The sequence below is a fragment of the Peromyscus californicus genome, unplaced genomic scaffold (genome assembly GCF_007827085.1).
Source record: "Peromyscus californicus insignis strain IS unplaced genomic scaffold, ASM782708v3 Scaffold_5__1_contigs__length_169319896, whole genome shotgun sequence".
Classification (NCBI taxonomy): domain Eukaryota; kingdom Metazoa; phylum Chordata; class Mammalia; order Rodentia; family Cricetidae; genus Peromyscus; species Peromyscus californicus.
The window spans coordinates 38,534,280-38,558,775 of record NW_026294573.1 but is presented as its reverse complement, the minus strand read 5'-3'; the positions used below and the strand labels follow the sequence as shown (position 1 = coordinate 38,558,775).

Genomic DNA, 24,496 nt, shown 5'->3' with positions numbered 1-24,496 from the left:
TCACCCCACCCCCTACACTACTTTGGCATTCATCCAGAAACTTGGAACTGCTGGACTCTGCGTTTTACTCACCTTGGCTGCCTTTCCCAACCTATCGGCTTGCTTCAAATCCCTCCGAAACCTCCTGAGAGAAGCCTTCCCAGAGTCAAACCCATCCTTCCTTCTTCCTGCTCTGAGCTCTTCAAAACCTAACTAAGGCCTGGACCCTCAACTCCCACCCTGCTCACCACAGCGGGAATCCACCTGCTTCCTGCCCCACCCATTTTCAAAGAGACCGTTAATCCACTCCACACCCACCCCTTGAGTGACATACTAAGTGTGCCCCCCGCCCTCGGTAAAGGAAGACTGAAGTCTAAAACTAGACAGTGAGGTTTTCTTTTTTTTTTTTTTTCTATTGTCAATGTGTTTATTACTGTGAGGTAACATATACTTATTAAAGAAAAAAGATAATACTAGAAAATAATTGCATATACCCCAAAAGTAATATGATGTTACAGAGGTGAAGGGAGCAGCTGAGTTTCCCTATTGGTGGAGACGCCGTGGTGAGATTTTAAAAGCAGTTATCTCTCTGGCTTCTAAGGACCTGTATCCACAATGAGTTTAGAGGCAAGTTGTTTGCACCAACTTTCCTGTGGGCCTGTGAGTAGTGCGAATAACAATATCTCGCACCCACAGCAGTTTTTGGTGGGTCCTGCCCTAGTCATCTGTCACAGAATGTGTCATGTTCTGAATTTCCCTGGGTACTGTAGATTTCTCAAAGCTCATTTCTCATAATGCGGGGAAATGGAAACGCAGAGACGGATTCATGTCTTGAGAGTCACACAGCAGATTGGCAGTAGAGGTGGGAACTAGAAGCTTATTACTAAATTCCCCAGGGCAGTGCTCTCTCCCTCTCACCTGAAGGAGAAGCAGAGTGTGGGGAAGGGGCTGTTCTGATGGGGAACCCAGAAGGGGACTTGGGGGCACAGGAAGCAGGAAATGAAGAGGGAACTGGGGAGGAGGCTCCCTGCTCCAGAATAGGACCATAAAGAAAGCAGACAGGGCAGTTATGCTGGGACATCAGAATCCCTGCCCCAGCCCCCCAGCCACAGACCAGAATGAGTTGCTTTGAAGAGTGCCAATATTCAGGATTTTGGCTGGATGTTTTATGTGAGCAAGTGAACGGGGAACAGCTTCAACCTAGATAAACGTCACCCTCTGCCATCAACCATGGCTTCTTTTGCCCGTGGAAGGAAGGGGCTCAGATCTTTTTTGCTGGTCCCCACCCTCAGGTGGACCAGAGAGCCACTGGAGGTGGGCTCCTGGTGCAGAAAGGGAAGTGTGACCTATAGCTGGTTTGCCTGAGACCTCAGGGATACCTGTCCAGCTGCCTGAACATTTGCATGATTAGTTCACAGAGAGGCATGCTTGTGTCCAAGCACAGGATACCACAGCCTGGTGTGCCTACTTAGCCAGCCTCACTTCCAAGCCCTGCTCTCTACCTAACCTGATTGATTTACTCTCCTTATTCACCTTCAGCCTGACTCATTCTTCCTGATCCTTCTTAGTCTATTTTAAAAGTCACCTTTTTTTAAGCCCCTTCCCCTATAATACCTTAGGCTTCCCACACTGTGAGGGGCTCCCACTCTGTGCTCCCAAAGCTATAGCTCCCCCTGCTGTTGGGTGTGCGTTCCAGTTATTCTTGTGGACTGTGAGCTCCTTGAGAACAAAACTTATGTTGTGTTCATCCTTATCTTTCCTTCTTTAGAAAAGAGGGTAATGACTCTACCTTCCTCAGTGAGCTGTTGTGAGTACTAAAGAAGAACATGTATATGTGCACTTAGACCAGTGCCCCAAACTTTGGAAGGGCTCCATAAATATCATGCATTGTTATTATTAACAATTCTGCCCTCTTCCAGGTACAAAGCCCAACACACACTAAGCATTTAATTGTGTTGGGTATGTGCATAGTGAATTCAAGGTAGAATGAATTTTGTGGCTGATCTCTCCTTCTGTTTGGGTCTCCCCAGAAATCAAGTTTAGACTATAAGTAGAACTGGGTGTGCTTTGAGAATAGATATGTTCTCTCCATCACCTATCCCTGAGGGGAAGAAAAATATGTTCCCCTGGACAGACTCTAGCAAAATTTCTGGTTTCAGAACTAGAATCCTTTTGTCAATGGTTGAAACAAGACTGGCCCTTATATCCTTTGCACATAGGATCTGTGCAGGAAGACAAGTGATCTCAGGAGAGAGTCTTCTCCCTGACTGCCCTCTGAGTGAAATCAAGCTGAAATGAGCAGAGGGAAACAGCCTAAAGAGGTCCAGGTACATCGCTCCAGCTCTACCTGAATGAAACTGGAACTCTCGGCCATGACCCTTGGCTCCGGTCTTTGGCCTTCTCATTTATGCCCTTTGCTTCAGTCTCTCCCTGTTTTGTTTTGCTTTGGTTTGATTTGTGATCTGTGTGGTCCAGTGGGTGTGTCCAACTCTGTTCACTTCCCACTTAGCTCCAGGAGCAGATAAGCAACCTAGCAGGGTCCAAGCATAGCATTGCCAGTCCAAGGGCAGTCATGCAGTAGATGACCTAACCTGAGCCAGCCACTCCTGCTGTCTACCTAACCTGAGCCAGCCACTCATGCTGTCTACCTAACCTGAGCCAGTCACTCATGCTGTCTACCTAACCTGAGCCAGCCATCCCTACTCTAGTTATGTGACTACTAAGATGTGAGGACATGGACTCTGTGAGACTCTGAGAAATATGACTCCTGGGACACTCTTCTCATTTTGGACTGGAAAGCAAGTACACAGGCTTAGAGCTACCAGAAGTCATCTTTGCTCCCAGGTAGAAAATGCTGTCTGACAGAGAATGGTGGAAGCTTGATGAAAAATAACAGAATTGGGGGCCTAGAACCAGCTGTACTTTCCACTTTCCAGAAACATGGTGGGTGGGCAATCTCTTATGATAAGCGAAGGTGTATTGAATTTCTGCCAGTTGAGTTCAGTTTCACCAAGAGCAAAGTTGCAGAGGAGATGATCATTGAACTGCCTGCATAGACCTTTGTTTAAACTGCAGAAAAGTCAGTCTGTTCTAGCCACTGATAAAGTTGGAAAGCACGCTGTTATTCACAGCTAAAACCTAACCCTAATTGATATAGGAAGGATGGCAAAATGTCCTATAGACACAAAGGAAAGGCCTAGGGTTGTCATCCTGAAGAACAAAGGGTAGACACAGATACTATATCCAATACGTAGAGAGCTAATCTAGGCCAGAGACTTATTTGGCAAAGGAGAGCCAGAAAGCTGGGATGAGACTTGTATTCTGTAACCACATATAAGGAAAGTGTTCCAGGAAAATGCTTTGTCTCCGACAGTGTTTACTTTGGGGTGTGTGAGCTCCCCATTATTGAAGAAGAAGCTGGACAATCACTGAGTAGGTGTATTAGTGGCCTCCAAGTAAAGCAGGAAGGGTTCAGGTCATCACATTATTCTCTCTCTATAACTCTCAGATAATAATCTTTCAAGGCTCCCATTTCCTTGCTTGTAAAGTAGGTAACTGAGCTTTGGACTAGGAACAAAGAAATTTCTAGCTAGTCACCTCAGAGACTTCTAAGACCCAGCACTGAAATTAGAGACTACCCTAAGTCTAGATGTCTCAGCAAGGTTCCTTACCATTCTCTCCAACCTTGACATGTTTGACAGTGCCAGCCAGCTTCATCCTTTCAGGAGAATGCAATGCTCCTCCTTTTGGTTTGCTCTGCAGTTAAGGGGGAGCAGTGGAGCCTGAGACAAGAGACCCAGGCTCTACATCTGGAACTGTTCTGTCTTCCTGTGTGAGCTTAGCGGTGTTCCTACCTCTTCTAGGACCTCAGTCTCCTCATCTGACAAGTTAAAAGTATGTATCCCAAACAATCTGGCTCTAGATCATAACTTAGTGATTGTGCCCCATCTACAATTCTGAATGTGGCAGCTACCATTCAAAGCAATGCTAACTATGTTACTAATATCACTTTGCCCTCCCTAAGCCCCTCACATCCTGCCAAAAAAGACTGCCTCATGCTTCTGCTAGGGTATCCCCAAACGGCTGTGAAGTGGTCTTATCCTTTGGTCATAGGAGAGTAGGCACAATTGGAGACATAGGACAAGCAAGTGTGTCTGGAAGCCGAGAGGCCTGAAAGATGAGGGTAAAAAAAAAAAAAAAATCTACCACTTGATCCAGGGCTATGGCCTGAAAGGGAGGACCCGTTACTATAGACAGAATGGCAGCCAGAGGATAGACCAACCCAGAGATGGGGAGGCAAGGAACCCAGCTTACCAGATCTAGAGGCCAAAATATCTGACAAGGGGAGCTAGTGGTAGACTCTGATGAAAGGCTCCAGCAGGAGAGGTGTGAAGTTTGAAAGATTCTGTGCATAGTCAAGAAGGATCCCTCCGAGAAATAAAAGGAGGCAGTTATTCAAAGAGCCAGTAGATGGGAACTGTGGTGTCCTGGCAAGAGCTGAGTAGAAATTCAGTTCTACTTCCTGCTTGTGTGCCTGCACATGGGTGTGAACTATGTACAAGGTCTCCTGTGGCACTGATTGAAAGGGCTAGAAACAAAAATAAATGCCCATCAGGGAGGTGGTAGGGTGAGCAAATGCTGGCAATCCCTAGAACAGAGAGTATGCGGTGTAAAACAGAGTAAAGAAGCCCATGCAGGTTTGGTTTTGGTTTTTGGTTTTGTTGTTGTTTCAAGTTTTTTTGTTTCATTTTTGAGACAGAGTCTCACTATGTGGCCCTGACTATCATAAAACTTGTTATATAGATCAGGCTAGCCTCACAAAGATCCACCTGCTTCTGCCTCCTGAGTGCTGACATTAAAAGTGTATGCCACCAACACTAGCTGTGGTGGATTTTTTTTTTTTTTTTGAGGATAATAATAGATCTCTGCATTGGTTTGTGTATACAACCAAACTACCTGGCAAGCATTCTCCCCACTGAGCATCTCCCAACCTCAAGGAAGACTTTCCACGGGATGCTTTTAAAGCCCCGTGAATATATTACATGTCTAACAACAAAATAAAACAATTTTAAAGGGACAAATGTATCATTCTAATAAATGAGGTTTGGTGTGCACTACACAAGAATAATAAATCTCTGAGTGGGTGCAGGATATTTCCAACGGGACTCCAACCTGAAAATATAATTGGTAGTTGTGTGTCCTGAAGATAGCTAGGTCTGGTGGATGCCAGTGACCGTGCCTAGCAGGACACCAGGCAGGGAAGCAGGCGGGTCTAACTGGGACTGAAAATCTCCTGTGCTTTCTTTCTGCTCTGTTCCTTTCCCTGTCTTTAACTCTTCCTTCTCTTGGTCTAGACTGCCTTGAAAGTAGTCTTTTTTTTCCCCATGCAGTTTTCTAGTCCAAGATTCCAGTGGATGGAGGAAGAGAAGGCTTCACAGGAACCAGAGCAGCTGTTCCCACTCTCTCTTCCTTCAAATCTCAACCCAGAGCCATGCTCCTCCAGGAAGCCTGAGTCATCCTGAGCCCCTCCCATCTCAGAAACGGGGACTGCCCCTAGTGGGGGCTGTTTTCCTCAAGTAAGACCCAGGTTTCTTGTCTCCTCAACCCCTGAAGATGAGAGGCAGCCCAAGCCAAAACCTCAACATGTCCACCTCAGGCTGCCTCATAAGGAAGACAGTAAAGCAGAAGAGACATGTCTTTTTGGAGTTGGTTCTCTCTTTCCACCATGCAGCTCCCAGGTATTGAGCTCAGGTCATCAGACTTGGTGGCAAGTGTTTTTACCCACTGAGCCATATCACCAGCGTCCACCTCATCTGGCATAGAGCAGAAAACCCTCACCTGGCAGTTACAAAGTTCACCGTACCATGGCAGAGAGAATGGGTACATTCTTCCTGTTGTCATAGGAAGCTTAGGAGGAGGTCAAGGCAGAGTCTCAAGGTGAGTGAGTGGCCAGGTTACTTCCCAGCTGTTTCATCGTGTAAAGCACTTGGCACACCCTGTGACTGCCTGCCACAGTCTGTAAGCTGGGACAGTGTCTGATTTCTCTCTGAGCCCTCAGCTGTAGGGCAGGACAGAGCTGGCCCAGTCTAAGGGTTTGGGGGTATCAAGAATTGCTATGAAAACCAGAGAAAGGGAAAGACTTGGCTGAGTGTTTGACCTGGAACTAGACCTCGTGTTTTCTGCCTTAGCCCAGCACCTTTTCCTCAGTTTCCCTCTTACAGTGTAGAACTATACATCCCACCCTCAATCCAAGTTCCTCTGCAGTAGAGCCGCTACCAAGCGCTGCCAAGAGGACACGGAGAGGAAGTTATGGATCTGGGTGGGATTCTCAGAGAACGTGGGAACTACAGCCAGTTTCCTATTCCACACCAAACAAGGGGGTTGTAGACTGGAGCAAGGACCTGGTCCCCATCAGGCTAGTATGGCATCCAAGAGAATCCTGGCTTCATTCCAGTGATTTCCTACTTCAAATAAGGACATACAGCATGACCAACAGGTGGCGCTTTTGTCCCCATAAACTTGATGGGGGAGAGGAAGGAGACAAGTGGCCAGAGGGGAGAGACAAGCAGAGGAAGCAACCTGGAGGAGGACAGAAATTGAAAATGAGTCAAGAAAAGAGAACTATAAGACCTGTCACTTGGCTTGAAACGGGACCTTTCAAGATCCTAACTGGGAGTGAGTACTGGGGAGGGGTCTGGGGTGAAATGAGGAATGTTACTGGAGGCTGGGACTTTCCATCCAAGTTTTCACTTCTACCTACCCAATTCTTCCTCAGAGACAGGAGATTGGCTTTGGAGTTAAGCAGACCTGGGGTCAGTCCTGAATCAGTCAAGTCAGTCACTTTGTGGCTTGACCTGGGTAAATGACTTAACTTTTAGAAACTTCAATTTCATAATTTATAAAGGGGGGATGATAAAAGGAAGCTAGGTGAGAGGTGGCTCACTGGTCAAAAGCATATACTAGTCTTCTGGAGGACCTGGGTTTGATTCCCAGAACCCTCACCAGATGGCTCACAACCACCTTACAACCTTAGCTCCAAGGAATCTGACCCTTCCGTCTTTGGGTATCTGCACTCATGTACACACCACAGCACACATAAAAATAACAAAAATAAAATTAAAAATATCAATAAGAGGAGGCTAATAATTCTAAGTGAATTTGTTGGTATTTTGTTGTGGGGATTTTGTATCTCTCATATGTGAGGTTAGACCATATCTTTGTGTTTATATAATCTTTGTTAGGGTTTTTGTTTTGTTTCTTCTGTTGTTTGTTTATTTGTTTGTTTGTGGTGGAGCTTCCCCGCCCTCCAAGGAGCTCTCTATGTAGCCTTGGCTGTCCTGGAACTCACTTTGTAGACCAAGCTAGCCTTGAACTCATAGAGGTTTACCTGCCTCTGCTGGGATTAAAGGCACGTGCCGTCACACCCAACTTTATTAGGCTTTCATAGCCTCATAAGATAGATTGAATTGGGATAGCTTCCATTTCTTCTGTATTCTGGAACAATTTATATCTCTAGAAAATAGGTCTCTTGGTGGTTTGACAGCATTTGCAGGTAAATCAGCCTCGGTGTGCTCTGTGGGGGGCAGTTGAGGAGCTGCTTCTGAAGGGTTTTATCTGCTGTGCTCGTAGATCTACTGAGCCTAGCAGCCCCCTACATCAGTCAAGCCAGACCTTAGTCAGTGGTCAATTCTTTCTGGCTTTGTACATCTGCTTTTCTCCCCTGTACCAAGCATCTTTTTTTATAATAGCCCTTTAAATGATCTCCCTGTCTCGCCTCAGGTCTTCTCTAACACCATTTACATAGCTTATGGTTTATGAGCATAAGTTTGGCTTAGGGATTTAAAAGTCCACATTTGTAAATGTATGGTTTTCAATTTATATATTTTGTAAGTAGTCTGTAATATTAACTCTCTTCTAGACTAAGAGTTATTTGTTTAAATAAGTTTTCGGTTGTTTTGAAGGCCATGAGATTGTTTTCATTTAAAAGTATACCACTATATTGACCCCTGTATCTTGTGAAATCCTCCATAATATTAGCATCTCCCAGAGAGGTACTTCAGTAAGCTTACATAACCCAGTCACACCAGTGGAGGGCCCTCCGTTTTGCTCATTAGTCTTTCTTAGGTAAACCCAAATTACATCCAGAGATCTGACACTTGCCCGAAGGAATTTTTCTGTTAACATAATTGCCAGGCCATTGTCGAGAGAGTGTCACTTTCCTAAGTACTCAGTTTTCCATGTGCAAGGACAGTGTTGGCTTCTTTCTTGAGCTGGAGCTACAGGCTCCCAAACTAGCTTGACACCATCCTAAGTACAAAGCCAACTTCCCCCACATTCCAAGTCCCCCTTGGTCAGGAAGCATCTCTGTCTGAGTGTCTTTCCTTCCAGCTCCTTCTCAAGTGAGCAACACGGCTCAGTGGGTAAAGGGCTTGCCACACAAATCTGATGGCCTGAGTTTGATCCCCAGAACCTATGATGGAAGGAGAAAAATGACTTCCAAAAATCGTCCTCTTGTCTCCACATATACACTAAGGCATATGCACACACCATGGCACACACACAATAGCACTCATATATATACATCACACACACAATAATAATAAAGAAATAAAGAGTTCTCGATAGTTCATCTTCCTGCCCAAACACTTACCAGCATGCTGAGCTACCTTCATAGCTTCCTTGAAGGTAACACATACTAAATTGAGGAAGTACCTCCGATTCTCATTCCCTACACGCTCCCACAGTCAAAGTCTACAGAAACACAGCTTTGACTCAACTATTTCACTGTCAAAGTGCATATTTAGCTCTTCATGTTAAAATAATCATCTTAATTTCAGATATGTGGTTTCCAAAACAATTTACCTCTACTGGAACAAGGAAATAAACAAAGAAAAAGGAAGATATGGAATCCAGGAAACAGAAGACACAACACAGGACAGAGATGAAGGGATAGTGAAAAGGAATTCCGGAGCAACATCTGTACAGCAGACATGGAGAACCATCAGTCCAGACTGGAGCCAGAGGACAGAGAAATCTGGGAGAGTTGCCCCCAGGAGAGCAGACATGCAGCAAAAACAGTGATGAATTTCCTCATACATTTGGTCTTGTGAAAAAATGTACTATTAGAAAGAAGGGGGAGATTTAGCACTAGACAGAAGCTGAGCAAGTGAAAACAAGAAGACATAATTAAATACAGGAAAAATTAAAATATCGAACACACAAAAGTGAACATTGTATACTCTCAGTTTATCAGATAACAAAATGGATACAGTATACAAAGTAATAAAGTAAATGTTATTATAAAAAAATGAATTTAACCCAAAGTTAGTGATTTTGGTGGCAATAGGGGGGAGGAGATTTTAGAGTTAGATTATCAGGTGTCATAATATCAAGTTAATCATTAGAACCCAGGGTAGATTTTCAGTGACAGAGCACTTGATTGACGTGCTCTGGGTTTGATTCCCAGCACCACAAAAAGAAAAAAGGAGGAAGAAGGCATTCATTACTCTTTCAAGAGAGAAGACTATAAACATGGAAATATATTCCAAAACAAACAAATCAGAACTGTATTTGGAGAACTGCTCTGGAGTTGTTGCTTGTAGGGCTAGATACAGAGTTTTTAAGAGCAGTGCAAGATACCGATTATGAGCTTCTAATTGCTATTTGACTTGACATTATGTGCTTATTTAAGTTGAACAAAAGCTTAAGTTAAAAGAGTAGAGATGTAGTTCAGTGGTACAGTGCTTGACCAGGGTGTTTAAGGTGCTGGGTTCAACCCAGTACCAATAAAATAAACATTAAAATGTGCCTTCAGATTAAAAATGACTTCTGATTTTCTTTTTAAATTATTTTATATATATATATATACATATATATGAATATTTTTGCCTGCATGTATGTATGGATACCACTTACATGTCTGGTGCCCAAAGAGGTTAAAAATAGGATATCAGATCCCTTGGAATTGGAGTTACAGACAGTTGTGAGCTGCCATGTGGGTGTTGGGAACTGAACCCAGACCCTCTCCAAGAACAGAAAGTGCTCTTAATTGCTGAGTCATCTCTACACCTCCAACTTTTAATATTCTTTTCTTTTAAAAAAGTTTTAAAATTTTTTGTGTGAGTGTTTTGCCTGCATACATGTCTGTGTACTATGTACATGCCTGGTGCCCAGGGAGGCCAGAAGAGGGCATCAGATCCCCTGGAACTGGAATTTCATAGGTTGTGAGCCACCATGTGAGTGCTTGGAATGGAACCAGAGTCCTCTGGAAGAGCAGTCGGTGCTCTTCATCACTAAGCCATCTGTCTGCCCAGGCCCATCTACCTTATTGGGTCTTTCAGGGAAAATGGAGCTCCAGTTTCATCAAGGCCGACGGAACTGTGAGGCCCCAGGATCTGTCTGCTTCACAGATCTAAGGTGATATGTGTGTGTGTGTGTGCCAACAAAGTGACGCTGGTAATCCCAGCTCAGGTCCTCGTGCTTGTACAGCAGGCACTGTGGCTGATGAGCCATCTCCCAGCCCATCCCCAAGGCTTTTTAACAGGAGAGTTGGGTTACATTCTAGTTTTTTCAACATCTGTCAAAAGGTCAAAATTTTTAGGGCACAATATGATATATGGCTTTTCAGACTGTAAACACTCTGAAGACATACACAAGTTTTCTTATTTGTATCTCTATGATGCTGGTGAATAAAGACCCTGTCAAAAAAAGAAAAAGAAAAAAGGGAAAAAAGAGAAAAAGAAACTGAAAATAAATCTTTCTGTATTTCCAGTTCCACAGTGACCTTGCTAGCATCCCTGAGTGCCCTCAAATCCTGGGCAGTGAGATATCTGCAGTGGCAACAGTGGAATTCATAGCCAGGCAATGGTGGCCCATGTATGCTTTTAGTCCCAGTACCTGGGAGGCAGAGGTAGGCACATCTCTGTGAGTTCAAGGCCAGCCTGGTCTACAGAGCGAGTTCCAGGACAGCAGGGCTACTGAGAGAAGCCCTGTCTACAAAAAGAAAAGAATGGAATTCAGAGCAGAGGAAGTGCTTTTTGGCTTCAGGGTGGCAAATGGGTTCTTCCCTTCACTGGGAATGTCCTGAATTGAGAAAGCATTTGTGAACAGATGCTTGGAGCCAAGAAGCTGGGCAGCCACACCATTTGAAGCAGAAGAAAATTTGCATTTTGATCTTTGTGGTGCCCCCTCCTCAGAGAACCAAGGCTGGATTTCCTGCTGCCTGCGTGGTCCAGGGTGGACAAGTTTTCTAAGGCAAGGAACAAAGAAATTGCCTCCACGTCCACCTCATTCTCCTTTTTAATGATCCCACCAGTCACTTTGAGAATGGCAAATAAGAATGGAAAAGAAAGTGCCAAAACATTCGTTATTCACTAAGGCAGACACAGTATTAGACACTAAGGGATCCAGATGTCCAGTCAGTGAGTTCACAGATGCTAAGGACCTCTCTGCACCAGGCAAATGGGATATGATCCTTGCTCAAAGCAGTTAACAGCTAGGAGAAAGCACTTTAAAAAAAAAAAAAATCATACTCTTAAAAGGAACTTCTTGCCTTCTCTGATTCCCCCACAGCTTTCTCCTATGATCTGCTCAGTGTTCACCCTCACCTTCCATCACCACCCTGTAGCCTCAAACACTGGTGTCTAGGAGAGGAACATCCCATGAGACAATCCGTCTCCTTGGGGTTGCGGCACATTATCCTCTCCTCTGCCCCTCTCTGCCCCAAGTCAAGATCTACTAGACTGGGAGCTGGAGCGGGAATCTTGAGAAAGCACAGTTTTTGGGTCAGAACCAGAGACCAGGACAAGGTCACAGGCCAAGTCCCTCCCTCCTCCACCTTTGAGGCAGCGATGTTGCTGCCCTGTCCTTGGTGCTGGGCATATCAATTCAGTCAATGCTGCTGCCCCCTCGCAGTCCAGGAGGAGACACAAATGGATGGTGGTCTCTGACTTAGCCTCATCCCTCAGAGCAGGGAGTTTTCATCTTTTAGGCTGAGCCCACAGCCTGGGACACTGCCTCTCCTCCAGCATGGTGTGCCTTAATAATCACTTAAGAATTTTATTAAAATGCAGCCTCTGATGATTCAACAGGTCTGTAGTGGGGCCTGAAATCCTGCATTTCTAGCATTTATCCAAGTGATAGAGGTCCATGGACCTCATTTTGAGGAATGGACACTTCACTTTGCTGAGAAGTGATGATTAGATTAATGTCAATTAATGTGTCCCCTTACCCTTGGGCATTGGGAATCTCAAAGATTAGGCAACCTGCTTTCTAAACTCACTCACCCACCCACACCCCATTTCATCTCTACCATCTGTGAGATGCAGGTGGTAAACGTTGTCCCGGCCGGCTAAGTGCACAGCTATGTCGAATCGCTCCTTGTCCCGACTTCAGGAGAATCTATCTGAGAACTCAGAAGGAGATTCACCCCATGTCAATCCCAAGAGGCAAACCTCACCCATCGTCCTCCCCAGCCATTCCCCAGGTTACCAGCCAACACGACAAACCCAGAGAAGGATTTCTTTTTTTTTTTTAATGAAACTAGCTTTGATTGGAAAATAACAATAACTCGATAGGTTCTGTGCTTTCCACGGGGGTGGGGCAGTCACAGAGGCCCACTAATCCTCCCTTCGTCCAGGAGACCTTGGTGCTGTTACCTTGAAAAGTCTGAAGAACTGCCTCAGAACCTGGAACAGAGCAGCCAGGTGTGTCTGTGTGGGAGGGGGCTCAGTAAGAAACCAAGGGTAGACAGGTAAAGCCAGGGTAGGGGACAAACCTGTCAAACTCTTGTCGGTAAATGGCGGAAGATGGCGTGAAAGTAATGAACCCAGGAGTCTAACCTCTATCTAATGTTGGCCAAACATCAGAGGTCGAGGAGGTGGCTTGAGACTGAAAGCTTCCAGACTGGAACTCACCAGGACTCTCGGGGCTAGAGGCCCCACTGGTGACCGTCCAGCTGCAGGGTATGAAACTTGGCACTGTGGGGGTGCATAGGTGGGGCGTACATGTAGAGGGAGGAGTGAAGGCTCAAATCGGAGAGGGCGCTTCAGTCCGGTGGTGGTGAGATGGTCAGAGTCTCCCCCCGCCCCCCCCCTCCCAGGATGGAGGAAGGCAAGGAAGGTCTAGCTCGAGGCAAGGTTAGGGGACTCAGCAGAGAGCGCCAAGCTGCGTGTGGACCCCGGAGACTAGCGCGCTCTGCTCTAGCGAGAGCTGGAGGCTCGGCCAGGTGCTCCCGCAGCGGAGAGCGGCTCACAGGTAGCGTTCCAGCCCCGGGGCGAAGCCCGGCTGTCTCAGGTAGGCGTCCCCGGGGCTGAGCGGTCCGAGAGCGCCGGCCGGTCCCGCCAAGGCCAGGAGAGGCTCGGCGGGCAGCGGCGCGGGCGGGTAGAGCGGCGGCGAGGCGGCGGCGGCGGCGGCGGCGCAGGGCGGGAAGGTGGCGTCGGGCGCGGTGCAGCAGGGCGGCTCGGACGCCACCGGCCCCGGCGGCTCGGGCTGCAAGCCCAGCAGGCTGTCCAGGCGGAAGAGGCGCGCGGGCGGCGCGGGCGCGGGCGCGGGCGGGAAGGGCGCGTAGGGGAAGGGCGGCGGGGGCGGCGCGGGCAGCTCGGCGCGCTTGAAGCGCTTGCGGCGCCGCAGGAAGCTGCCGTTGTCGAACATGTCGGCGGCCGCGGGGTCGAGCGTCCAGTAGTTGCCTTTGCCCGGGTTGCCCGGCTCGCGCGGCACCTTGACGAAGCAGTCGTTGAGGGTGAGGTTGTGTCGGATGCTGTTCTGCCACTTGCGCGGGCTGTCGCGGTAGAAGGCGAAGCGCTCGGTGATGAAGCGGTAGATGGCGGCCAGCGTGAGACGGCGGCCCGGAGCGTGCGCCAGGGCCATGGCGATGAGCGCGATGTACGAGTAGGGAGGCTTCCCGCGCTGCAGCGGCCGCCGGCGCCTCCTCCCCGGGCCCGATGCGGCCGTGGGCTCCACGTCCCCGCCGCTGGTCACCTCCTCGGGCTCGTGTCCCGGCTCGGCGACGGCTAGCAGCGGCGACGGCTGCGGCCCCGACGGCGAGACCGAGGGCAGGGCCGGGAAGCCCGAGAAAGCGATGTGCGCATCCATGTGCGGGGTGCTAGGGATGCGGAGCCCCTGCCCGCCCTCCCGGAGAGCGGGGGTCGCAGGCTCGCCTTATATGGACACACACACCCCCACCTCCCGAGAAGAGGGCTCGGACCTGCCCTCTAATTTGCTTTCCCAGCCCCCTTCTCGGGCCAACAGCCCACCTCTGTTTCTCCCCCTCCCTTGGTCTAGTCCCTTTGGGTCAATTTTCTCAGACCCTGCCTCATCCCTGAGTCAGTCTCGGCCCCATTCCCACTCTGTGATATTTGGTCACACTGCTCCCATTACCTCCGCCCCTTTGGGTCAATCCCAATCACAAATCCACCCATTCAGCACACTCCCTATTTTGTGACTTCTAGCGGCCAGATACCCCTCACCCTCCCCTCTGCTTCCATGCTCTGCTCCAACAATCTTTGTGAGTCCTCAGCACCCTATGTGGCTGATCAGGGAGGCATCAGGCTACCTTTGGACAGCAGAGAACCGAGTAAGGGTGATAGAGAGGATAGCACAGAACTAGGTTGCTGTTGCAGGGGGAGATATTTGGAATAACTCTCCCTGCTGCTCCTCCTTCATCCTTATCCAGCCCTAACTCCAGCCAGGCCTTGTGAACTTTCTTTGAAGATATAAAATGGTAAAAAGTACTCCGCCTGCTTTAAAGAGGCCCACCACCACCACCACCAAAAGGCACATACCTCCAAATGCTTCCACAGAGGGAAGCGCTGAAGGAACTGCTTTCCGATGCAGACATTATAACTGGGGGATGGAGAGATGGGAGAGTTTTTGTACCATCCTCCACCACCACACAGAGGGAGCCATAGGGTGAAGGAGCCTTGTCTTAAAGCAAGCAGACAGACAAGATCCATCCAAGTGGAGGTGGAGCAGGGACCAGAGAGGCAAGTGAAGGGTCACTAGGCTAAGTTCCAGGGCACTTACTGTCAAGGCCTTGTGTGTACAGTCAGCCCTTGAGAAATTTGGGGCCTCCAGACTCCATCTCTGATGGAGTATGCCTTATTCCCCTGAAAGTGACCAAAGCTCGCTCCAGGTGGCCTGTGGCCTAGAATGTCAGTATCCAAATTCAAACATGGAGCTCGGGGGCTCTCCTCTCAGCTGGTAACATCACAGCCACTATTGTTTAGTATTTTGTGTTCGGTAAATACAGTGTTTCACGGGCATATAAGCTTCCCTGGGAGGTATTATTATCCCCATTTCTTGACTGAAGAGCCCAATGCTGTGAGAGGTGAAGTAGTATACCTTGCCTCCTACAGCTGATAGTGGGCAGGATGGGAATGAAATCCGGTGGTCAGAGCACTGCCCCATCACCTCCCTTCTAACCCCATCCCTTTACAGTGGAAGCTTGTGGTGGCACCCACGTGGTCCCAGCACCGAGAGACTGAGGCCACTTGAAGGATGGAGGATACTCCATCTCAAAAATAAGTAAACAGGGCTGAGGAGGTGGCTCCGTGAATGAAGTCCTTGACACGCAAAGGTGAAGTCCCAGGTTCAGAACCTCAGAACCCACAGGAAGCTGGACTCAGCAGTGTCCCAGTAGTCCCAACACTTGAATGGCAAGACAGGAGGCGGAGAGAAGAGGATCCTCAGGCACTATGGGCCAGCTAGCCTGCAGCAGGCAGTGGTGAGCAAGAGACCCTGTAGAAGGTGAGGAACTGACACCCGAGATTGTCCTCCACCTTCACACATGGGCACCCCCAAGCACACACCCCTGCACATATACACATCATTTACACAACATGCAACACGACAGAGAAAAGAAAGACTTGGGAATAAATTACAGTTTGCCCCACTTTAGCTGCCAAGTTACTTCCCTTCTAGCCTCTCTCCTGAATTCTCAACAGATCCAGGTGCCCACTGGACATCACCATACGGATGTCTCAAAGCATCTCTATTCCATGTTCTAAATAACCCCCTACACACACACACACACACACACACACACACACACACACACACACACAGAGCCACAGCCTGCTCTCCTATCAACATTCCAGATCTCAGCAAGTAGACCTCGTTTCTCTGAGTGAGTCCCTACACCCAGGCAACTGCCACATCCTGCCAAGGCCACACAGATCCTAAATCAATTTCTCCTTCAGTTCTGGACTTGGTTCAGCCTGCCTCATTCACCAAGAGCTTCTGAGCCAGGCCTTTTGCCAATGCTCAGGACAAGATAGAAATGAGACAGTCTGGTGGAGAGAGAGATGGACAGTTACACACTGAGTGGATGGGGTGGGCAGACTGAGAAAGCAGAAAGGAAAAAGAGGCAGATCTGGAGGGCGTCCCAAACAAAACAAGGACTATTGTGTCAGAACAGACCCTGCTCTTCTGCCCTCTCCACCTTTCGTCCTGTGTCAGCACAGGCCACCCGGAACACGGGACAGTGCAGTCAAATCACACACGACAGAACAGGGTAAGACAAGCCACTGCGGCAGCAGAGCATGGCTCCCAGAGCCATGTGAGCAAGGCCACCTCTTGGTCAAACCTGCTTCTTCACCTGCCAAGTGGAAGCCATGGCATCTCCATGGTAAGGGAGTGCAGAGGGCCTGGCCTGCTGCAAATCTCAATAAGAAGCATGTTTTTTGTTGGTTTGTTTTTTCCTGTCTTAACCAGGGGGACAGGAGAGAGGCTGCAAGCCACCTTTCCAGTCAGGTACAGTGTCATCTGCAGCTGGACTCAAATGCAGAACCAGTGTTGATGGAGCCCTTAGCCTTCCTCATCTTCCCTTTTCCAACAAAGCCCCTGCCAGAGCCTCTGTGTCATACCTCCAAGGAGGAAATGGGCTGTTATCGCGTCCTATGGCGGACTGCAGTTTTTTTGTAGGTACCTGAGATTTCCCAGGTCATGTGTACAGTCTGGGATATAATATATGTTCAATAAATGACCCTGAATGTGTGGTTGGCTATACTGATTCTGAGAAGGATGGAGATGGGAGCTAGGCCAAAGGGATGAGAACCCAGACTTTGCCAGTTCTTTGTGCCTGCCTACCCCCTCTCCATTGGGCCTGCTTCCCAGAGTAGAGCAAGCTGGTGTCAGGGGGCGGCCCAAGGGCTAATCCGTGTTTTCAGTGTGGCTGGGCCCTCTTTTCACAGGCCCTGGGCCGGACGTGATGCGGCTGAGCATCCGGGCATAAGACGGCCAGTGAAGGTGGCCCCTTTCTCATGGGCCTGGATTCCAGGCGGCCCAGCGTCTGAGTGGAGCCCCTGGGGCGGGGGGGAACACAGTAGCTGGGCTGGGCAGTCCTTTGTCTGACCACACTGGGTGGATATTCGGTCTGGCAGGAGGGATTAATGGCCAGGGATTGGCCCTGGGGCTGGCCTTCCCACTGCCCTCTGGAGGCCAGAGGCCCAGGTCAGGGCACACAACGCTGACGGCTCTCTAGATAGGAGCGGAAATTCCCACCCTTGTCCGAAGCTGTTTGCACTAGCCTCCAAGACCCTCTGCCCCAGGCCTGGCTTTAAGAGGCACCACTAACTCAGATAATGGGAGCTGCTGCCAGAACTTTCCAAGTGTTCTCGAAGAGAGAGTGCTGTGACTGAAAGTCATTTCAGATCCTTCCCCAGATTCTCACCCCATAATTGCCCATCCAGAGCTCTCAAAATAGGAATATTAACCCAGAGAGATCCCAAGAGCCCGGTTTGAGCTATCTCTAGACACACACACACACCCAAGATTTCCCAGAATGTTCCCCCAAAGACCTCTGGTTTGATATCATCTGATATTTATTTCAAAGCTCTCTACCAAAGCCTGAAGATATCCCATAGCTCAGGGGCAGCAGCAAATCCAAGGCATCCTCAAACCATCCCTAGCTACCTAGGTGCCCAAGGGTTCTACCTAAGAGTTATGCAGGATGTGGCTCATTCCTCAGGCTGGCAGCTGGGGGCCATCTGGAACCACACTGTGGTGACACCCTTTCTGACCAGGCTGCTCCTGCACCAGGACTAAGAGCAGTATGCCGGTGTTACCTCAAGGCCTGGGACTAAGAGCAGTATGCCGGTGTTACCTCAAGGCCTGGTTCCCGACAGGCTGAGCTAGCTCCGATGAGCAGCATTGCAGAAGTGTCCGGCAGGGGCACACAGGGAGGGGTGAGAGATGCTGGTCTTTGTGGTTCTTAACTCCTCAGACTGTAACTCCATATATCCCAAGGGCACATGTCCAGGCTACCTGGATGCTGGACCCCAGTGAGGAGTTAGACTTTCATCTGCTTCACTGTGCCAAGGAGGAGATAGCCAGGCAGATGCTCTCTGTTCTCAGTGGTCAGTATACGACCCTGGCAGAGTAGAGGCAGCAGAAACACAAAAGAAGACCCTCACCCAGCCTGGCTGATTCAGGCTTCCTGGAAGAGTGAAGCTCCAGGTGGCCAGGTGGGGAAGAACGGAGGCTAGATTGCGGGATCACCCTCACACCCCATAACATCTCTGTCACTGCACTGACTTGCTGTGTCTATCTCCTTCACTGGGCTTCGTGTGCACAGAGGACACATCCCAAGTCTCATATTTGGGTCCTGACAATTAGCCAAGTGCCTAGCAGGAGTAGCTGATCAACAGATGTCTGTCGGATGGCAGGCCCAGGCTGAGTACAGAGGTCTGGAAACGAGCATATGGTCCATCCCGGGAAGTGAAAGACTCGGTGTTTTCCTGAGCATCACAAGAACTGCCAAATGTGTTCTTAGAGCATGGCCTACATACTCTAGGGCTGGGTGGCTATTGCCTGTTATGGTTACTCCTCAAGATGGATGGTGTCCAGGGTCATGGGACTGAGACAAAAGAGGCAGACAGGTCAAGTTGTAGCTGACTTTTTGCCATGGTAAGAGGACTTTTGAAAAGGTCCCAGCATGTAGTGACCAGCTCTCTTATCTGGATCCCTTAGTCTCTGAAGGGATGGGCTTGAAAATGGAGGCCTGCCCTGTGGTGAGGAGCGCACCTAGGCAGAGGCAGTAAGGGAAGAGCAGACACTTTGTCTGCTCTTAGGCTCACTAGAGGGAAGACTGGAGCTGTCCATCTCACTCGATGGCTTACACTCACCTAGGTACACAGTCCAGAAGCCACCACCATCCTCGCTCCTTTCCTCCTCCTCCTCCTCCTCCTCCTCCTCCTCCTCCTCCTCCTCCTCCTCCAGCCTCTCCCACGGCTGAGATCTGTCACTTCTCAGAGCTTTCTCTCAAACTCTTCCTGTGTCTGTTTCCATTTTGATGTCTCCGTCTCTATTTCTGTATTTCCTCTGCCTGCCACTGGACCACCTTGCTGGTCTCTCTGCCTTCCTTCTCTCCCCAGGAGGGAGAGCCATACCTCAGCTGTGGTTGCTTAAGCATCTATAGCGGATCCCTCCCTCTCCCGGAGTTTCATCAGGTAAGGATTCCACAGGACGGACCTGGGTACCCAGACTGCTACACTTGCCCCCTCTCCCTGCCCTGCTTCCTCACGAACACACATGTTGCCACAGAGCCAACCGGAGCTCTTGCCAGTGTTGGAGCCAGGTCCTTCGCTACTCTGAGCCTTTGCTAAATCACGACAGCCCAGTTTGGCAGCAGAGATACAAGCACGGCCTCATCAATTTTCCCTGAGAGCCCACAATCCCCTACGTTCTTTATCACAGCAAGTTCATCTTTTCCTTCGAAAAGCTCCACTTCCACGGCATCAGATCACCAACAAATAAGCACACAAGAAACCCCAGGGGCTTCTCACCCAAGGGCAGAGGGGAAAGGAATCAGCTTTCCTGCTGGCCCTCCGGCCAAGAGAGGCCCTTCTTTCCTGACCTGCTGGCACCTTCCTTTTTGTCCCCTGAGAGCTACCCTCAGAAGACAACCATTTTGTCTTCTAGAAACCATTTCCCAGGTCCTTTCTCCTTTCCCAGGCAACAGGCCTATTGATACCCCTGGCTTGCCAGTATCCAAAGAGACTTCTGCACTTGCTCCATGGCCACCGCCCATGGTAGAAAGGTATGGCTCTGGAGTGGGGCTGGGTCATTCATTCTCCAGCTGTAGAGCTGCACAGCTCCTCAGGAAGCATTTGGTGAACCCCTTGCTGAATAAAAGAGTGAAGAAACAACCACCCATGTCCAGACAAAAGAAGGGCCCCTGATTTCCAGACAGGAATAGCCCTGCCCTTGCTGCCTTTCCGCATAGACCTGTACCCAGGGCCTGAGACCCCACACACAGCCCTGCCTTAGCAGGGTCCATGCTCCGCTCAAGCTCACACAAAGTTGGCTCAGCCCTGAGGGTGTAATTCCAGCTGCTCCTAAGCCACACACACACGGCATCTGAAGTACATTCCATGTCATTTGGGACTGTCAGCATTCTGACATCTACCTTGCCTCTGCAACCTCACAGCCTCGGTGGGCTCAGGCCTCCCTGGTTCTCATTTCTGGGGAACTGAGGGGTGTGGTGCTGTCTACTGGGCTGGCTGAGGCAGGAGAGGGAGAAATTGGAGCCCAGATTGGAGAAAAGTGAGTCTGAGCTTCCCACCCACCCACTCTGTGTTCCACGCAAGTCACCCACCAGCACAGCCATTGTCACCTGGCAGATCCTGAGACGATCTAGGCCAGTGATTACCAACCTCCAAGCCCCTTAGCTAAAGGCATCTGGAAGCCATGTGGCACCCTGTGCTGCCTGTAAGCTGGCTACACAGTGTGCCCCACACACCAGTACGATTGTTTCTCAAATGCATGTAGATGTTACTGTGATGGATAAATATAACCACATTGAAAAGCTTTGCAGTTGTTTTTGTTTTTGTCATAATTTTAAGCCCATCAGTGGATATTAAAAGCACAACTGCTATCATATGGGGTAGAAGGGAGGTTGTTTTCAATCTCCATTCTTAAACCACTACTTAGAGTGCAATGTGCTTCTTTATAATCTGGGACACTGAGGTCCAAAAGAGGGAAAGACTTGGCTGAAGTCTGAAAATTAGTCAGTGCAAAATAAGAAATGAGGCCTAAGCCTCTGACACCCAGAACCCTCTTCTTGCATGCATTCAACAGTCTTTATACAGCATCTATCTGATTAGTGTAGGCTGGACTGGGCATCAAAGCCACAGATGAAGACCAAAGGTCCTCCCTTACCTTCAGGGCTGATAATGGAGGAGGGGGTGTCTATGAATTGGAGAGAAAAAGCTGAACAGAGACTTTACCCTAATCACTAAAAGAAGCTGTTAAAGAACTAGTGGGGGAAATGTAAACATCCCACTGCGCAGCAAGCCCCCAGCTGCCATATGGGGCACCGTCTGGAAGTGCTTATCACTTAAGATGGCTTGGCCACATTCAGTAGAACACAAAGCAATTAAAGCTGTAGGGGAATACAGTTTCTCCCTAATAAGAGGTCAGAGGTAAAATCTGTAGGGTTAGGGCTCTGTCTCAACTTTCCCTTGATGCTCTGGACTATCCTTCATGAGAGGGCCTCATCTTCTGGCTGACACAAGACAGCAACACCCAGATCTGCAGCACTTGAGTTCCAGAACCAGGCTATCATTCTCATGACCATTTTTCAAGAGAGGAAAGTTCCCATCCACTACCCCCAAATATCTCAACTTCCGTTGGCAGACACGGATCACTCTTCCCATTTTGGACAAGTCACAGTGAGGAGGAATGAATGACTTGTTAGCTTAGGACCTTCTTACACCTGGCACTGGGGATGGGTCATTTGCTCAGGAAGCATGTTGCTGTGTGAAAGAGTTAATAGTGACAAGGGGGTGTATATATTTATCAGGAAAGAGGAAGAGGAACCCTCAGTGGTGTCTGCTACTGAGGGAAAAGAGAGGAAGTCGAAGCCCACACTGGAGTTGTTGACTCAACAGGGAGGCTTTCATGGCTTGCTCACATCTGCCACACGTGAGGTGCTCTTGCTGCTCTGGCTCACCTGCTCTGCTCTCAGCTCCTGGAGACAAGGCCAAGGACAACCATTTATGAACCTAGGATGAATCATTGAGGAGGAAAAGACAGCACAAGTCCTCAGTAGAAAGCACCGGCTTCCACTGAAGAAGTGTTCTAAAAGACCAGTGATAATATTCCTAAGAGATTGTCTGACTGAACAACCTGGAGTAATCACCTTGACCATCATGAGCCCCAGTTCAGCCTTTAGAGAATCAGGAGAGGATGATATTATTCTTTGGCAACATTGGCCTCTCCCAAAATAACCAAGTCTCTATCACCTTGAAGAGCAGGAAGGTCATGGAAAGGGATTAGAACGGGAAGAAAGGGTGGTAGAAAGCTAAGAAGCAGTGTGTGAGCCAGCCCCAACTCCCTTTTGAGAGTGTATACGCCTCATCTGGGCTCTCTTGTGACCTCTTGTTAGTAGTTTGAAATGAACCACATAGGAGTATTCACACCACAAAAATTGGCAAATGCTACAAATCAGGGTGCCCCTGCCAAAGATTTAGCTGTTACATAGTCACCAGCTTGCCCTTTGGCAATAAGCAACCATCAAAATAATTAAGATCAGATGATACTGAGACTTCACCCATCCAGCTCAGTGGGACTCTAGTAGTGGGGGAGGCCTAAGGAGGGGCTTTGGGGACATGGAAGAGTAGACCCCTGTCCTTTTTCTTTGGCTCCTCAGACTCACATTCACAGTTGGAGCATATGCCCTACCTAGGATTAGGTCAGAACTTTAAGTTAGTTCTTAAGACATTAGTCTTGAATCCTTTCAGCAGCTCTGTTAGTCAGGCCTACCACTCTTTCATACTAAGTTCTAAAGGAGACATATGACCCCATTGGTTATGTAATTACCCCACACTAGAAATTTATCTTGGGCACGTGGTTAGTAATATGTGTCCAAGAGTAGTCATTATTGCTGTTTATCACAGAGGAAAGTCAAAACCAATATCCTGTAGCCAGGATGAATCTATTCTGCCTAATGTTCTATTAGAACATTAGGCAAACATTTAAAAAAAATCAAACAAAAAAACTGTTTTTTGCCTTTCAGAGTAGCACATTCCTTTAATCACAGCATTCATGAGGCAGAGGCTGGCAGATTTCTATGAAACGGAGGCCATCCTGGTCTATATAGTAAGTTCCAGGCTACATAGTAAGACCATATTTTAAAAAAACAACCCACAACTTTTATTAGTTCTTTGAGAGTTTCATATGTGTTTTGATCATATTCTTCCCTTTCTCCAACTTTTCTAAGATCTACCCATTTCCTACCCTCTCAACTTTGTATAGTTAAAAAAAAAACCTTAAAGAATAACTTGTGCTGCCCAAATATTTTTGGATATGTGGTCTTCTCTTGGACAGTGGTCTACTTATTAGGGGATACACTCTCAGAGAAAACTGTCTGAACCTCTCCCAGAAGTTAACAACTGCCAATAGCTCCACAGCCTAGGGTGGGGTAGTATGTCAAACTCCCCTCTCCATGCTGGGATGCAGTCTGGCTTGGGCTTGCACAGGTCTTATGTATAATGCCACAGCCACTGTGGATTCATATGTTCAGTTGTCCTGCTGTGTCCAGAAGATGCTGTAGTCATCCATTGCCTCTGGCTCTTATACTCTTCCGCCCTCTCTTCCTCAGTGATCCTCAAGCTTGGAAGGGGCAGGGGTGGTATGCACGTTCCCTTAGTGATGAGCATTCTGCAGTCCCTTTGTCTCTGCACCTTGACTAGTTGTGGATCATTATGTTAATTTTGAGGAACACTTAAGGAGGAAATGTGTCACTATAAAATGGTATATATTAAAGCTATAAAAATCATACACATAGTTGGAAAAAGAATGGGGAAAAATACAATAAAATCGTATTACATTTTATCTCTAGGTAATTTAAATTTTTAATTTGCTTAAGGAATTAAAACTATGAACAGGAGGCTAGGTAAGTAGCTCAACAATGTAGCAGTCATGAGGTCCTAGGATTGATGCCCAGTACTGAAAAAAAGTCGGCCCTCAAACTATGAACATAACTCAGCCAACTGTGCTCTTGTAACATACACACACTTCACTGTAAATACGTGAATAGTGCTACAAAAAGGTTCTAAAACTTACACACATTATGGCAGATGCTGAACAAAATGCCTACTTATGGAAAGACAACAGGGCGACATTTCACAGTCCACTGGGTGTGGTGGCACATTCCTGATGTCCCAGTTACTCCAGTAACGGGGGCAGGGAGATCCCTTTAGCCTGGGTATCACAGTGAGATCCCGTGCCAAAGACAAAACAAAATAAGAAGCAGTGGTTAGAGGGGGGGGGGGGGGCTTAGCCCTGTTCGTCAATATTTGCATATCCTGAATCTGGAGTCACATTTAGTGTGTATCCATTCCAACGAGGCTTGATTCAGAGCTGGAGAGATGGCCAGGAGTTAGGAGCACATGCTGCTCTTGGAGAAGACCTGACTTCAGTCCCCAGCACCCATGTCAGGCAGGTCACAATGGCCTGACACTCCAGTTCCTAGAGATCTGACACTCCCTTCTGGTCTCTGTGAGTACCTGAACTCACA

General features: G+C 48.4%; 1 protein-coding gene across 1 annotated transcript; it reads right to left on the bottom strand.

Moving 5' to 3' along the window:
• Window positions 1-13,227: 13,227 nt before the first annotated feature.
• Window positions 13,228-14,070, bottom strand: Foxe3 (forkhead box E3). The gene has a single exon (XM_052718625.1). The coding sequence runs from the start codon at window positions 14,068-14,070 to the stop codon at window positions 13,228-13,230; it is 843 nt and encodes a 280-aa protein (XP_052574585.1).
• Between the last annotated feature and the right edge of the window lie 10,426 nt (window positions 14,071-24,496).